This window comes from Phallusia mammillata, chromosome 7 (assembly GCF_965637545.1).
Source record: "Phallusia mammillata chromosome 7, kaPhaMamm4.hap1.1, whole genome shotgun sequence".
NCBI lineage: Eukaryota > Metazoa > Chordata > Ascidiacea > Phlebobranchia > Ascidiidae > Phallusia > Phallusia mammillata.
In genome coordinates, this window is record NC_137258.1 from 24599128 (window position 1) to 24614573 (window position 15446).

Below are 15446 nucleotides of genomic sequence, written 5' to 3' on the forward strand. Positions count from 1 at the left end.
GATTCCGAAAGCCCAGCAGCTAACAGTCATAATAACTTTTCGTGTCTTCACTCAATCAGCCACATTCCCGCCCCGCCATAACGCGAAGAAGGCGACTGGCCGGCGTAAAGCAAACAAGACGAGGGAAATGGTTTGATTGATTTTTAAGCTCTGTACAAACTGATAAAACCTTTTCCGATCATCACATGATATATTTGCCGGCTGATAATGGTTTGAGGTGTGGAACCAAATACATTAGAACTTCATTATAATAGAGCGCGTTTTTGTTGTGGAGTGTAAGAAAAAATCTTTGTTATGCCAATCGCACAAATCTAAAAATATGAAATTTAAATGGAAAGGTTTTCTTCGTGGTGCAGATATTTGCACACTTGTGCAGATGTATTGTACCCATGGGCGCCGCCACGTAGGGGCAAGAGGGGGCACTTGCGTATCAGCATGGGAGTGCAAAAAAATGTTAAATTGGAAACCAAAACTAACAAAAATCGAGAAAAAACTTTCACAGTAAAATGAAAATATTAGTCTGACAAAACTTGCATTCATTCAATAACTGTAAGATTGAGTGTTGCACAACTTTAACGATTGAGATAAAATGTACCACTACCCTAAGTAGGGATTAAGAAGAGATTTGTTTCAACTATTATGATGTCACGCCCCCTAAAGTTATTGGCCGTGAAATTATGCGACGCTTCAATAAACTTAAGTTGCTTTGTTGAGAACTAACGCAAGATTTCACGGTTGTTTTACGTAAAGCCTATTATCTAATCTCTGTTAATTCACAAACTCGTGCAAGTTTAGTTAAAGAAACGATTTTTACTAACAATCACAAACCTATGATCAAACTTGGCAGCATAATTTTTTCAAAGGATTCGTTTTTATATCCGAATTCGTACAGATATTTTTCTGATTTAAAACGTTCGTTTTTGGGCATAAAATTCGTGAAACGAGTCTATTACAACAATTTCCTGCGTTAGTAATAACCACAATGTACTTGTTACAAGCGAATCTAACTAAATCTTTCAGGTTTCACAGTAAAATATGTTGGAAAGTCCAACAACTTTTCAGTTCAACCGCGACCAGAAATAGACGAATTTAACTTTTTCCGTCGCTCTGGGACAAATTTGAGACTGAACTCCGCTCGTCAAATAAACAAACTCTACAGGAAGTTAATTTCAATTCGTCTGCAGGCAAATGTTGAGCTGTGAAGGAAACCGACCACTGGGCTATTTATATTTATTCCTTGTGGAAAAGACACCAAAATGACAAGCCAATTTCGCAAGGAGTTTAGAAAATCGCTTATAGTTTATCAAAAAGTTACAGTTAAGATGAACATAAATTCACATATGAAATAAGCCCTGAAGTTGTGGTTTTAGTTAAAAACAAAAATTTGAAACCAACAACAAATCAAACCTTCGGGAATAAGTTTCTCAAATGCAATTAGGTTTGTTCCTTCTGGAAATGAAATAATAAGCTTATCATCCAAACTGTATCAGAAAGGTTGATTAAATCAAACTTTACTCAAAGTTATACTTAAGATGAACATAAGCTCTGAAGTTATACTTTTGCTCAAAAAGTTAAAGCTAACCACAATTCAAGCGAATAAATAATCAAAAAAAGCTTTTACCAATAACTGACGTAATGTTCTGTACTTTGTATTTAAACTCAGTTCTGGTTTGTTGCATAAATAAAAACGATTTAACTACAATTGTGATATACTTGCTACATATGGTAACTTTTTTATCTTCTGTTCAAAAACCACAAACATTTTCTGGTCACAGAACAATCGCTCAGTTCTACAATCAAACTCATCTCAAACAGGGTTTATGACGTGTCTATCCCCTTTGTGACGCCACACCTGGTTGAGTTAATTGTCGGAACAAATTGTCAGTTAGCGGATCGACTTACAAGCGAATTATATCGAGGGGAGGGTCGGTAACATCACACGGCTTGGGGGTTGGATTAAAAACAGCCGTAGATAAAGTAAAAAGTTATTTGTTTAAGTTAAGTAAAATGTTCCAAAAATTTTCGTCCATTATTATTTTAGGTTTAACATCATCTTATTTCTAATTAAAATAAAATATTTCAAACAGTTTCTAGTTTTTAGTTCGTTCAAGTTTGGGGATAAAGTAAACATAAAACAAATCCAACACAAGATGCAGTAAAGCATTCAGGTTTAGTTACATAGTAAGTTTCTTACAAAATGTTTCACCCAACATAATACTGACTTAAACAATTTGCCAATTCTAACATTCATTCGGACAGTTACCAACATCAACCCCAGTAACACGACTTTGACCCTAACCGTATAATCAAGCATTTAATCGGCAATTTCCCGGTGTTTTCTGATTGAGTTCGAGATCAGCAACCGGATAAGCATGTTTACCAAATGACCGACTCCCCATAAAACGCAGGACGACTCGTGGACTGAAAGTGACCTCAACCGAACTGGAAATCAAGTGAGGAAATTGACAATCAACGACGGCTACATGCATGACTGCTCCAACATAACGTGTCTGCAATAAATCAATCAACAATATTAAGTGAGCTTCGTACAGTAAATTTATTTATTTAGTTAACTAAAACAATTTTTTTATCTTATACTTGAAGCCGGACATAAATTGAATCGTGCAGCAAATGTAGATTAACACAAAAGCATTCAATTTTTTACACAAATCGCGCTCAAAATTCCGTTGCGAAAAAAGCATACCTCTAACATAAAGTTTTTGATACAACACAACATTTACTGAAAAACATCCTAAAAACAAAAGACCAATGACCAAATGTTTTTCTAACTTACATCTAAAACTTACTGACTTTTTTCGAAGCCCAACATGCAGACATAATGTATTTATGTTTGAGTAAACAAGTACATAGCATCGGGTCTCGCGGCTTAATGGCTCTGATTAGCGCAAGCTGTCAACTGAATAATGCATCGCGAGAATTCGTGGGAAGTCGCGAAGCCTCGACTCTCTCGCGTATTCGAGAATTGCAAATCGCGATTGTTGAATCGTCGCGTTCCCACGATCACAAGTCCCTGGAGGGGAAGCAGCGATTTGATTGGTTGGAAGGAAATCGTTTGTTCGGTAACAATCCAACATCGCGACAACTTGACATACTTGTTCACTAACACTCAGAAAGGGTAAAAGTTGTTTGTTGAGATGGAATCTCGAATATTTGCCGGTTTCAGTAAATTGGTAAAATGTCAAGTTGAATCAAGTACCGGGGTTAAAACGGGCATTTGATTAGATAAATCAAAAGTTTTTTTTAGCATATGTCATTCACTTGACCTCGTAGTATTAATTGCATCGTTCGTGAGTATTTACCACTTTACTTTAATATTTAAGAAGTTGTTTAGATCCGTACAATCAACTGTAACACATTTGACTCGAAATTTTTTGCTCCACCATTTCAGGACAATAATCTAGATATTTACTTACTTCCGCAAGTTTTTTTATGAACCTCATTAACTTGTAAATTGCCACAACTTTACATAGACATAACCATCAGCAGAATATTATGGAAATCCCCCTTGACTCGATCTCTCAGCGAAACTTTTGGCGCGACGTAATTATGTCGTCACAATGAGCTCATCCGGATCAGGAAACATCACTGATTGTGACTTCACAAGTGGATTTACACGCAACAAGAGACATTATGACGTCTAGTTGACACAGGTGGGGTAAAATTTTGCGTCAAGTGAACAAATTGAATAACTTCCTTCTTTAATTCTGTTCATTCTTAAGTAAACTATCTCACAATTGTGCATTATTGGTTTAAAAGCGAAAGGACGATGCCGCAACGGAATAAAGCTTAAAGTAAAATTCAATATTACGGCCACTTACAGCAAGAAAAATACCTTACAAAAACACGAACAGATTTGTACAGAGATTCAGTAGGTCAAAGGTCATTCAGCATTTTAACTTACTTGAAGCTTTCCGTTAACGTTTCTTAACCACGCTGAAAATTTAATCCGTTTCTTTAGCAGTCTTACAACATTTAGAAACATCTATGATCCAAACAGCTGCAATTTTCAATGGACTGAAAGCGAATGGAGTAAACTGGAAAATTTTATAAATCTAAAAACGTCAAACTTTTTAAATCTACTTATTATACGGCTGATATATCCATTCTTTACACCGAGTCCCTGGTGACTCGTGATTATATAATATACTTAATACTACACACAGTGCACAGTTTGCACACTAAACAAATTAAGCTTCATCACAGCAAGTAAACGCACAACACGCTGCATCACAGCCTGGCAACAACAACATGAGATTTCGTGAGAAAACCTTCCCACCACAGCAAGTGTTATGATGCATGGGGAGTTATGGGAAATAATGTCGGGCTTCGAAATTTGATTCCAAACCAATCCGCGGTTAAACTGCGGAACAAATAACTCGCTTTGATGTGAAACTCAGCGATAACTGACGCTGCAACTTCTGAGAAAAATTTGCTGGCTGTAACGTTTCAGAAAATCGCTGCAATGTTTGTAAACGCGGGAAAATATTGTTGTTGTTATTGTTAACGTTAATTCAAGTTAGAGAGCCTGAATGTAAAATACATTGTTTCAAAACAATTGATCTTAGTTATCATCAGAGCAAAACCTTGGTCACTGACATTAACAAGGCATTTGTTTTTGCCCCTTTCTAGAATATGTTAACCTATTGATCAAACAAACACCTATTGAACTCTGCCAGAAACTGCTGAACTTGGTACAAAAATTACAATCCATTTTGGCCAATACACCAGAATAAACCCATCTTCTTTCCTGCAACCAACAGGTTATTACAACAATACAAGTTATTGAAAATAACAACTAGTATTTTGTTTAGCATTAAACCAGTTAGATGACATTTTTTTACGCATATCTTTCCCTGCAAAAGGCTAAGTTCTGGAGTATGAAATACTGCTGCAAAGCTGTTTTTACAGTCGCAATATTAGCCAAACAGGCCCACCATAATGGTATCACATAAAAAATTGGTCTATCTCTAAAACAGCCACAGATTATGGCGTTGTCACATTATGTTAGTGACGTAATAAACCGATGACGAAACAAAAAAATATTTCTCCCCACAAACATCTGCCACGTGCTTATGTCGTAACAATACAAACAAACACTAAATAGGTATTAACACAAATCAACACTCCAGCCACATATGGTGCACATTGTATCAATTGTTCACCTGGTTTCAATCCGAAAATTATGTCGGAAACACGAACAAGAAAGATTTAAATGGTCTTTGTTCTCTAAATGATATGGCTTTCGTTTTATACCCAATAAAAAATTGTCGTTTAATGTCCAAACCCAAAGTCCAAAAAAGAGCCGTTCGTCTTAACATAGTCTACCTACTAGGCTACTACTGCGCAGCTTAAAATGTTTCGAGTTTGGACACGGCCAACACCTAATATTTGACTGATTTTAAACATATCACCTGAGTTTACACCAATTCAAATCCAAGCACAGATGCAAATCAAAGTGTTTTCATGCAAATTTAACATTCTTCGCCAAGCCCATGTTAATTGAGCATTTTTAACTTGATTTTAGTTTCACATTTGTCGTTCATTTACAAACTGACCACACGACTTTTCCTTAGTAACCTTACCTCACCTTGACTTAATCTAACCAGCACTCAGATCTGATTTTCACAGAATAAATGTAATCACGACGTTAACAATCGATTGAGCGATAGTTCAAGAACAGCGGGATTCTTTCAATGCTCTGTGGGTGCGTTAGTGATGTCACAATGCCCAATGACGTCACAATACAACGTTGTGGTCCCGCAGCGCTAAAGCTTCGATTTGCAAATAGAAAGCAATTGAGCAACAAAATGGGTTGGATAAAGAAAATTTGCCCCTTAATGTGTTTTTTTTAATGCAAATTTACAACAGCGTAAAATTTGACACAAATTATTATTCCTGTTAACCAAGCTTGGGTAAATATGATTTACAAGCTCATTGAATATTAAAATAGAACTGGATCCACATTAAACATGGTTCCCACAGCCATGACAACTGTTCTTACTAATAAAATATTAATGCAACTAAGTCAAGGTGTGTCAAATCCAGATTAAGCCTAACACAAGAATAAATGGCAACGTATCTGATTTCTCGAACACAGTTTAATTCAAAATAAATTTTGTGAAATAAAACTTCAACCTGGAAAAGTTTATAAATAATCGTTGAAAAACCGAACTGGTACAGGTATTAAAAATGTCATCAGCTCAACCAACATCGCCATATCAGTTCTAGAACCAGCTCTAAATTCCATGAAATGCTTGCTATAAAATGCTGCATATCAAGTCTCTCAACAAAAGCTGCAACATCTGCAAAAATCTCACTGACCAAACTCAAGACACTTCCTACACTGTTGCCTACTTGGAGACAGCTGGCTATGTGGGATATTACTCCGAAAACCTGGTTATATATTTTCCAAACTACGCAAAGCTTGCAACTCTGCAACGTCCAGTAGCATACTGAATTTGTAAAGTCATATCAGCAGGGTATAAAGCAGCTTGATTGATGCGACACAACGTCAATTATGACGTCACATTGCTGCCGGCAAGCCGGTGCACCAATCAGGTGCAAGGCGCAAGGTGCCGGGTGAAATCCAAGGTGCAAAAATTTCAAGATGCAATGTCATTATGAAAGCAATTCGTCGAGTAGTAAGAACTGTGAATGACAGCTGAACGCTCGCTGAACAAACAAATACCGAGCCTCATTGTGGTAGCCGCATTGACGTAATAATTCTGAAATATTTTAATCGCAACTGGGGAGCGTGGCGCGTCATTCCAAGTTTTAGCACGCGAGGCAAGAGGTTTTGTAAACAATTCCCGGCTATGATTGCGTGCAACGGCCGGCTCAATGCCAAATATGGCTGAGCTTTGTGTGCGCAATTTGCAAATTGGTCAGATCTAGGCCGCGGTGCAAATTTTAAGGCGTTTTCCAAGAAATTCAAGCAAACGCAAATTTGGCAAAAATATCAGTCTCTGCCCTTAAACTTGGCATTCTTAAAATATTTATTCATAGAACTGGAAAGGTCGCAGTTATTTTTGGGTGTGTTGTGTTTATTTTACAAATAGTGTAACTTTGAGGTCAGCTTCAAGGTCAAATCAATGAGAAATTTGACTGGCAAGAGTTTGGCGACGTCAAAATGTTAAACATTACACCATTTACATCAGAAATGAAACAACAAAACACAAAAAAGTTGACCAAGGGTCTGAAAAGGTGCGCAAACATCACATTACGGTTTATCACATTCCAAAATTAAAATTTCATTAAAAATAATTTTACACAAAAATTAAAATTTACAAGTATAATATTTTTTTTATTTAATACAACAATGATTTTAAAAAACAACGGTTTAATTTAAACTGAAATCGAAACAGCAGTCAAAAATGTACAAAAATGTAGTTATTTTGAAAAAAAAATAATTATAGACAATATTCAGTACAGCCATAGCCCGATGTGAAAAGGGTCGTAGCTTGTACAATGGTCTGCAACAGCACAAATAAAAATAAAACAAAAAGCTGTTAAACAATCATTCTTCGTTTGTTTGTTTCCGTATTCAGTGCAGGGACGGACTGAGTCGTTTTGTCAAAGTTTGATATTCTTCATCCAAACCGTCAGCGTCATTATAAATTCGTCTGTCGGATCCACGAATATATGTTCTGTGATGTAACAAGTATATTGGTAATATAGTCTAGTTCGAATTGCATTCAGCAAATGCTCTCCTTATGACATTCTCAGTTCCTGTGAGCGATACAACACACTGACAGCTTGTTTTACCATTTTAATGTTTTACTATTTTATTGCTTTAATAACAATGTTGTATTCGCTCACAGGAACTGAGGTTGCCATAAACATTTGGTGAAATATATATTGTGTGAAAATACTGTATACAAAGGTTGATTCTGTTTGGCCTCGGTTTATACACTGGTTTTTAGATTATAAGCATATTGGTATCAATTAAAAAAAAATTAAAAAATAACGCTTGCAACTAACAAAAAATTTACCTCATAATAACATCGCCACACGTGGGCGCCACCCACTTTCCAGTTCCGAATTTCACTTGTCGCTTGCCAATGTCCAGAATAAGCGGTTGGTTACAGCCGCTAGGGGGCGATGCAGTCTTCAGACTTTTGGCTTTGGAGGTTTTAAACACTCCCTGACCTCCACACTCTTCCAAAATCGAACCGACTCTTTCTAACATGACGTAGAAACCAGTGATCTTGATGGGTTTCTTGCTTTTCTTGTTATGCTTCGTCATTCGTACAGAAACTGCGGAAAAAATACAATTTCTTCATTGAAACTAAAATTACATCATCAGGCTCATGACGTAAACATCAAGATTTCGGACATTACGAATTTACTTTATGTCGTCATAACATACAACGTCATGGGTTTATGACGTAAACATTACGATTTGGGACATTACAAATTTACTTTATGTCGTCATAACATGCAAAATTGTCGCTTTTTAGAACATTGTCTTGCAAGATATGCCATTACCCTGATGAAGGCGTCTCGTATGGGACGTCGAAACGTCAATTGTTTATGATAAAAACTGCTCGAAGAGTAATACTCGTTTATACAGCATAATGGGTTTATGACGTAACATACCGGTGTGTTTTCGTCCAGGTCTGTATCTGCCCTCTGAATCCAAACCTTTGATTCGAAGCACGAACTTCGGTTTGGTTGTCTCAAGCACGCCCGCTAGCGGCCAATTGTCTCCGGTGTAGTAATTCCATAATGGGGCCTCGCAAGTTGACGAGTGCACGCTCGGGTTTTGAAGCAATCTTCGGGATCCTGTGAAGAGCAAAATGTTAGTAAGCATTTGCAGACAGCTATCCTAAAATTTTCTTAGACAAGTGTATGCTTACAACATTATGCAAACGTGCCAGAAAATACATGATTGACATATAAATTTAGAAATACGCTTACTTTTAGCAGATTCTGTTGCTGATAGAATGCCCAAGAAAATGAAAACACAAACAACCAGCTTCATTTTGTCAATTTAAATTTGGTAATTCAGTTCTGGAAAATAAGAAGTTGTTTAGATGTACAATTACATTAAATTAACCATCACTTCGTCGGCATAAATGTTGACCTCGAAATAAAAAAAAATTCAAAATGTCCCGAGCCACTCTTCACCAATATGTCCCATTGATACGGAAACGAAAACAGTTATACTTTTATGGTTTCGTAAGTTTTTTGGGCAACATCGAGCTGACCTGATTCCTGACACTTCATTTGCAAACTCAACCGAAATGCGAAGGTGCAGATCTCATTGTGGATATTTATAGTGGAGAGGCCGAATCCAGCCCCCCAGGCGATATTTGTGTGGGATGATGTTATTGTGTTGAAACCTGAAACATTTAAAGAGCACAACTGACGTGATTTCCATGTAAAGCAAGGAGTGCCAAAACTTTAACATTTCAACGTTTTGCAGACGTGATAAATATCACAAAGTTCAACTCGGGAAAAGTAAAAAGTGCATTTGCAAATTTGAACTCAAAAAGTTAAGGCCGTCAGTTACTGTGGGCTATAAGTTGTTGCACGTCTTTCAATCAGCCAAAGTCGTCATACAACACAATTTTTTTCAACAAATACTCGTTTGGTTGTGTAATGAGAGATTGGGATCCAACTTAAATTAATTTAACAAGGAATTAAAGCGTACGTTGACGGTTGGACAAAGTAACGAAAATCCTTTGCATGATATCTGTATAAACCACTCCTAAACTTATTCATGTCTGGAAATCAAACAGTTGTGAATATTTGCTGAAAAAGGTAAGCACAAATGCCAAACATGCTTAGTCATTCATGAGATGATAATTGTAATAATGCGAGGTTGCATAATTTGAAAACCTCGTCAAACCAATTGCTGATGGAATGTTAATGGGAACTGTTAAAACCGCGAATGTTAATTTTGCCAGAACTTTCGTTCATTTGATTTCAAGCATCACAACATACGATGGTAAATGTGCAAATCAATGTAGGTTTATGTAGGCATTCAAGTCAGATCGATTAAGTCCAAAATTGGCAGTTTCATTTCAATACAATAAAGTCATTCTGTCAAAAACACGTTGTTTGTGGCAAAGTTATATGCAACCCAGTGTAGGTTTTGTTCAGCATTTTCTATTGGAATGCTCAAAGCGGATTTCTTCAGCCCAAATTTGCAGTTTTACAAACTTATTCGAAAAAAAAACAATGTTTGTAGCGAAGTGACCATCACGCACGAACGTGTGCCAGTTCCAGGTGGCGGTCAAGATAAATTACGAGTTATATCTGATTGCGAGCTAACCTTTAGCCTTTTACAACAATTAAGTTGATATGAGGCCAAGATTGGAAAGTTTATATCGAGATCGTGCCGATATCTTCTATAAATAACCACAGCCTGCACCTGCAAGTCAAAAGCAACAGTTAAAACTGAAACAAGTTCGCAACTCGACGAAAATGTCGAAATATCCGGCGTAATGGTAGACTGTTTTTGGATTTTGTGGTCTCGACGATCTTTGCCTACTTTGATGAAACAAATGCCGACATGATTCGTCCAACGTCCTTCGAAATGTTTTCATTAAAGTTGTTGGCATCACATTTTTGTTCTTCAATGTTTGTCCAATGTCTTGTGTTAAAGCTGAATCTGACATTATGTCAAGTAACGGGTGTCAGAACTAAGCTACGTTACCATTAGAAACAATGGTGGTCGATCAAAGAGAACAAAAAATATAAAAGTAAACAACAATAGCGAATTGCAGAGTACAAACAAATACATCTTAGGAAAATCCTGTATTTACCTCGTTAGTTTGGAAAAAAATGTCTTAGAAAGACTTTTGTAAATTGGGATAAAGTTTGGAGAAATCTAACGCTTCGATTTTCATCCATTTGTAGATTGGGTTGTATCTGCAATATACCGAAAAAAATCAAGTTTCCAATAATCATTGGATTCGTAACCTACGCGCAGCACCGGTCCCTCGATGTATATGAAGAGAAATGGGTGATACGAAGTTTAGTCAGCCAATACACTAGATCGTGTTTGTGAAAAACAGTTCTTGTTGAAAAAAGTTGATATAAGTCTTGATTTGTTAAAATGTTGGAAAAGTCCCCCTAGTTTCAATTGATGCTTTCAAAAGGTTTCGACTTTTACAAAGTGCAAATTTCACCGGTCAAGGTTGGTTATTTACTCGCCAGGCGGCGCAGGGCAGAACCTGGCACAAAATTGCCGCATTCCAAAACCCGGTTTCCTTTATTAAGACACAATCACGATTATTATGTCATAAAATCTTTAAAGAATGTGACAATTTTTGTCGAAAATCGACACAAGTCAGAGACCAACGGGTTTTAATTAATTTTGAAAAACAGTTTAATTGGTTTTCGCCACAAATTTGTGAAATTTTGATGACAAACAGCCAACATTCAATAAACATGTCGAAAATATCTAAGATTATTGAATGTTAGATTTTGTTACTGCAAACACTTATAAATAGTTGACTGAAAAAAATGAGGCATTTAAAAAGGTATTCGCAAAACTAAACAAAACATATATTTGTTTTGGTGAAACTTTTTATAAATTGAAAGTAATGGTTTCTTCCTGTTCTCAAGCGACGTTTCAAAACAAACAAGAATGTGAGGTAAAAGAAAAAAGTTCTTGAGACGGAAAAATAAACAAACATTACAACGTAATTTTACGTACAATTATTTAAATTAAATTTTCACAAATAAGGCGATTTCCTGACCTTACTTCGTATCTTGTCAAGATTTAAAGAGGCATGTTTTGGTGAAATCACGGAAGAATTCTTTCCGACACCAATTTACGTGATTTTCTGTGTGTGTGGTCGGAGCAAGGCGGTTTAGGTGGGAGGGTTATAAGGAGTTCGAGACAGGTTTGTGAACTTCGCTGCAACCAAATATAGAAACACAACCACTGCTGACGTAATCGCACTTGAGTCGATCAATCTTGTAGGTTTAATTAGTTTCACGAACAATGACGAAGTCAAATTTTTGCCATTTTTCTCAAATTAAAAAAACGTTTTATTTTGTAAACAACGATAAATAGTTCCTAATTCTTTAGAAAGAAAAATCTTTTTTTGCAAAAAAATTGAAAACATGTTTTGCAATAAACCAAAATGTAGAAGAAAAACGTAATTTAAGACGCAACAAATAAAACACAAAAATAAATCACAAAGTTTAGGTAAACCCAAAAAAATCTGTCATAAAAACGTCACAGTAGGTAAGTCTGTACGTCAGAAAAATCAGCTAAAAAATAACTTGATGTAAAAAACCAAACATGTTATCAAAATTTTCACAGTATTTTCGTCCTATTTGCTAAACACAATTTATTGAATATTTGGCACTTGTAGTACAAAACATAGGAAAATACAAAAAAGTGCCAACATACATAAACGTTATTTTTGTAAGCATCAGCCCTTTCGGTTAAGTGGTCAAGTGAGAAAATTTGTAATGTATGTTAATTGTTTGTTCGTATTCTTCATTGATTGTGTTGGGAAACAATGGTTAATTGTTGATTAGAATGTAAATGCAAATTGACAATGAGGTAACAATTAACATACTAGGAATACTTGCCCAATTTCAAAGAAACAATTAAACAATGGAATGACAATCACCGCCTTCGAAAAAGAATCGTGAACAATCGAAGTAAACAAAGAATTATTGTTTGTTTACACACCTAATTGTTATTACGTAACAGCAAAGATAAATTGATATATTTCCCATTTCCAAAAATGTGTAAAACACTAAAACAGGCTTTGGAATATTTGTAAAAAAACTTCAAAACAAGAAACTGTACACAATTTTTCACTTGACATATTATGTACGTTTGTTCTTGTATGAAAATATTTTTTCATTTATAGAAATAAAATAATACCCTGGAATATTTATTTTGTTATCATACAGGATTTACTGATTTTATCGGTCAACTTTTATGTGCTACAAAAATTAATTAAATTTACATTAGAAATTCAGCTACAAAAAAATCATCACCTTATTTCGACGTTCTATGAGCAATAACGCGCGTCATGTGAAAAGTTACCGAGGGTCGTTTTTACCGCACATGTGCGCAATTACCTTCCACCACAATTCAAGCATCGTCCGTCAGCCGGGGATGGCGAAGCAAGGCACGAGCCACTTCACTTAATCTCATTTTGAACTAAGTTAATTACACGTTGTGACCACCAAACCTGTGTAAATCCTCACCTACGCGTGTACCGGGTCATTACAATGTCAAACCTCAGCACTGTTTAGACGTGGACGCCATTTTGGATCCGTTAGTGGGATTCGCAAAATGAATACAAATAAAAGATGTTTTACAACTAATGTGATGATGTGGCTTGGGGCGATTTTTGGGAAAAAATGTTAAAGCGATACAAAGTTTGGGCCGTTTTCCTTGAATTTGAGAACATTTTATTTTAAATTTACCAACAGAATTGATCCCTAAACATTTTTAAGTTAAGTGTTGTTGTTTTTTATTGTATTTTTTTCCAACAATAATTGCTCTTTGTCGTTCACGGGGCTCGAACCCAGGACACACCCGGGGACGAATCCCGATCAGTTTTTTTTGTATGTGGGTCAGGCGCGCCAGGCCATTCGGCCGAGTTACCGCCCCAAAGTTAAGTGTTAGTTGACGATATAATTTTTTGGGCGTTGTCTTTAATATTTGCAGTAACGTTTCATTGTAAATTTACAAATAGAATTGATTCCTAAACATTTTTTAAGTCAGGTGTTAGTTAAACCGATTTGAATTATTCCAATACTATGTTAACAGAGATAGTGTTTTGTTGCACAGAAGGATCAGGAGTTCCGTAAATAATTAATATCGCCGCTTTATAAATATGGCCGTTGTACTACTGTGGCTGTTCGGTAGATATGCATAGAACCTATAGTGGTAGCTGTATCTCGTACAAGGCAGCCAGGTAATAACATGCAATATAGGCGACAAATAAAAACTAGGAAACGCAGGAACTTAAAATAGTAAGTTTCACAGCTAAACAGTAAAAAATTCTAAAAATCTTTAAAAAAAATTTCACAGCTTAAAGTTTGACAATCTAAAAATTCTACTTCGTCACAGTATTGTTACGTCATGGAACGCTTTATCGCGTCAGATCGCTAAAATCCCAAACCCGTATTGTTTCGTCATAGGAAGCGCTGACGATCCTCGTTGCGTCAGCCGTGACCGCGTTGACATGGCAACCGTGACCTTGAAGTTGGTTGACCTTGCCGCGACTGAAAGAAAGTGACACGAGACGAAATTTCATAAAATATATCGAAATTATCAAGTCCCCCAGCTTGGGAAATGGTTGTTCGAATTTACTTGTGTTTTCGATTATTTAGCCAAGACTAAACTTCAAGTTAATTCTAAGCCAACATGCATATGTGCAAAAGAATTACGAGGTTAATCATAAACATTACTGCCAAATAACTTGTGTAATGTTTATGATTAATTTACTCTTCAAGAGTGTAGTGTTCCTTATTACGAGTTTTTATAAGAAAGTTGCCTAAAAATATTACAGTATTTCTCTGTAATAATTGGAAAACCGCTATTTTGGGCTTTTACTTAATAGTTGTATGCTGCGAATAACATTGCATGTATTTGTAATCAGATACATGTTACACAACAACATAATGGATTGCCTCACATGTTTTAAATCTCACCCGTAAATATTCCAGTATTTAATTTTTCCATCTTTTCCCGCTGTGATCAAAACACCAGAGGGGGCTGCTGAGTCGGTAATCCGCAATTTTACGTTTTCAATTCTGAACAAAAAGTAAATGTGATCAACTATATAATGTGGCCAAAACTGCGGAAAAGGGGCAAACGGTAAACACAATTTCCAAATAAAATGGTTCCAATCGCAGTTTTGTTTCTTTGGCAAAATCACGTAACCGAAGTGATTGAATCAAAAATTTGAGAAATCAGGAATAATAATTTTCTACATTTACGCGGAGTAGCATAAAACATTGTAAAGATCCGCATCTTTCCAAAAAAGCCAAAAAAGGTAGACTTTATATGAGCAACTGTAAAAGCATAAAATCACTCAACCGTTTCTTGTGCGCCTTGTAAGTGCGCATGCGCGTTCCGGTCGAGTGCTCCCATATAGTGACACGTCCACCAGAGGCGCTAGCGAGCAGGTTTTGTTGACAGCTGAGCGACATGATGGAAGATTTCTCCCCGGTCCATATAACTCGCACACATTGACCGTCCGACACACGCCAAATGCGGATGCTCTGCAAACAAAAGGACAGATAAGCACAATACAGGTAGAACCAACACCGATGCACCTTTGTCTGCTAATCAATTGTGACGTCATATTGATGTACTGTTTTGTTTCGTGTGAATAAATTTGGTTGGGGTTTCGTCAAGTATCAAGAATTTGCGAGTTATTTTCGCAACGAAGTGTTTACATACCACAAGCCTGGATTGAGTTTAAGCCTAA

General features: G+C 36.2%; 2 protein-coding genes across 2 annotated transcripts; both read right to left on the minus strand.

The window, feature by feature from the left end:
* Positions 1-7043: 7043 nt before the first annotated feature.
* LOC145239655 (uncharacterized) lies at positions 7044-9210 on the minus strand. The gene is made up of 5 exons (XM_080103025.1): positions 9107-9210; positions 8941-9033; positions 8620-8805; positions 8013-8277; positions 7044-7667 (listed from the first exon to the last, which is right to left on the minus strand). The coding sequence occupies exons 2-5, from the start codon at positions 9002-9004 to the stop codon at positions 7565-7567; spliced, it is 618 nt and encodes a 205-aa protein (XP_079959151.1). The 5' UTR covers positions 9005-9033; positions 9107-9210; the 3' UTR covers positions 7044-7564.
* A 2733-nt stretch (positions 9211-11943) lies between these two features.
* Positions 11944-15232, minus strand: LOC145239711 (uncharacterized). Its single transcript, XM_080103100.1, has 3 exons — positions 15053-15232; positions 14665-14766; positions 11944-14235 (listed from the first exon to the last, which is right to left on the minus strand). The coding sequence occupies exons 1-3, from the start codon at positions 15163-15165 to the stop codon at positions 14103-14105; spliced, it is 348 nt and encodes a 115-aa protein (XP_079959226.1). The 5' UTR covers positions 15166-15232; the 3' UTR covers positions 11944-14102.
* Positions 15233-15446: the final 214 nt, after the last annotated feature.

What these genes read in the sequence shown, in the direction of transcription:
- LOC145239655 (XM_080103025.1), bottom strand. Translation starts at nt 9,004, where the DNA reads ATGAAGCTGGTTGTTTGTGTTTTCATTTTCTTGGGCATTCTATCAGCA. An exon ending in ACCTGGACGAAAACACACCG is followed by an intron (nt 8,278 to 8,619) that starts GTATGTTACGTC and finishes TTTTTTCCGCAG; the next exon opens with TTTCTGTACGAATGACGAAG. An exon ending in TGTGGCGATGTTATTATGAG is followed by an intron (nt 7,668 to 8,012) that starts GTAAATTTTTTG and finishes GTTACATCACAG; the next exon opens with AACATATATTCGTGGATCCG.
- LOC145239711 (XM_080103100.1), bottom strand. Translation starts at nt 15,165, where the DNA reads ATGTCGCTCAGCTGTCAACAAAACCTGCTCGCTAGCGCCTCTGGTGGA. An exon ending in TACAAGGCGCACAAGAAACG is followed by an intron (nt 14,767 to 15,052) that starts GTTGAGTGATTT and finishes CTTTTTGTTCAG; the next exon opens with AATTGAAAACGTAAAATTGC. An exon ending in AAATACTGGAATATTTACGG is followed by an intron (nt 14,236 to 14,664) that starts GTGAGATTTAAA and finishes ACTTTCTTTCAG; the next exon opens with TCGCGGCAAGGTCAACCAAC.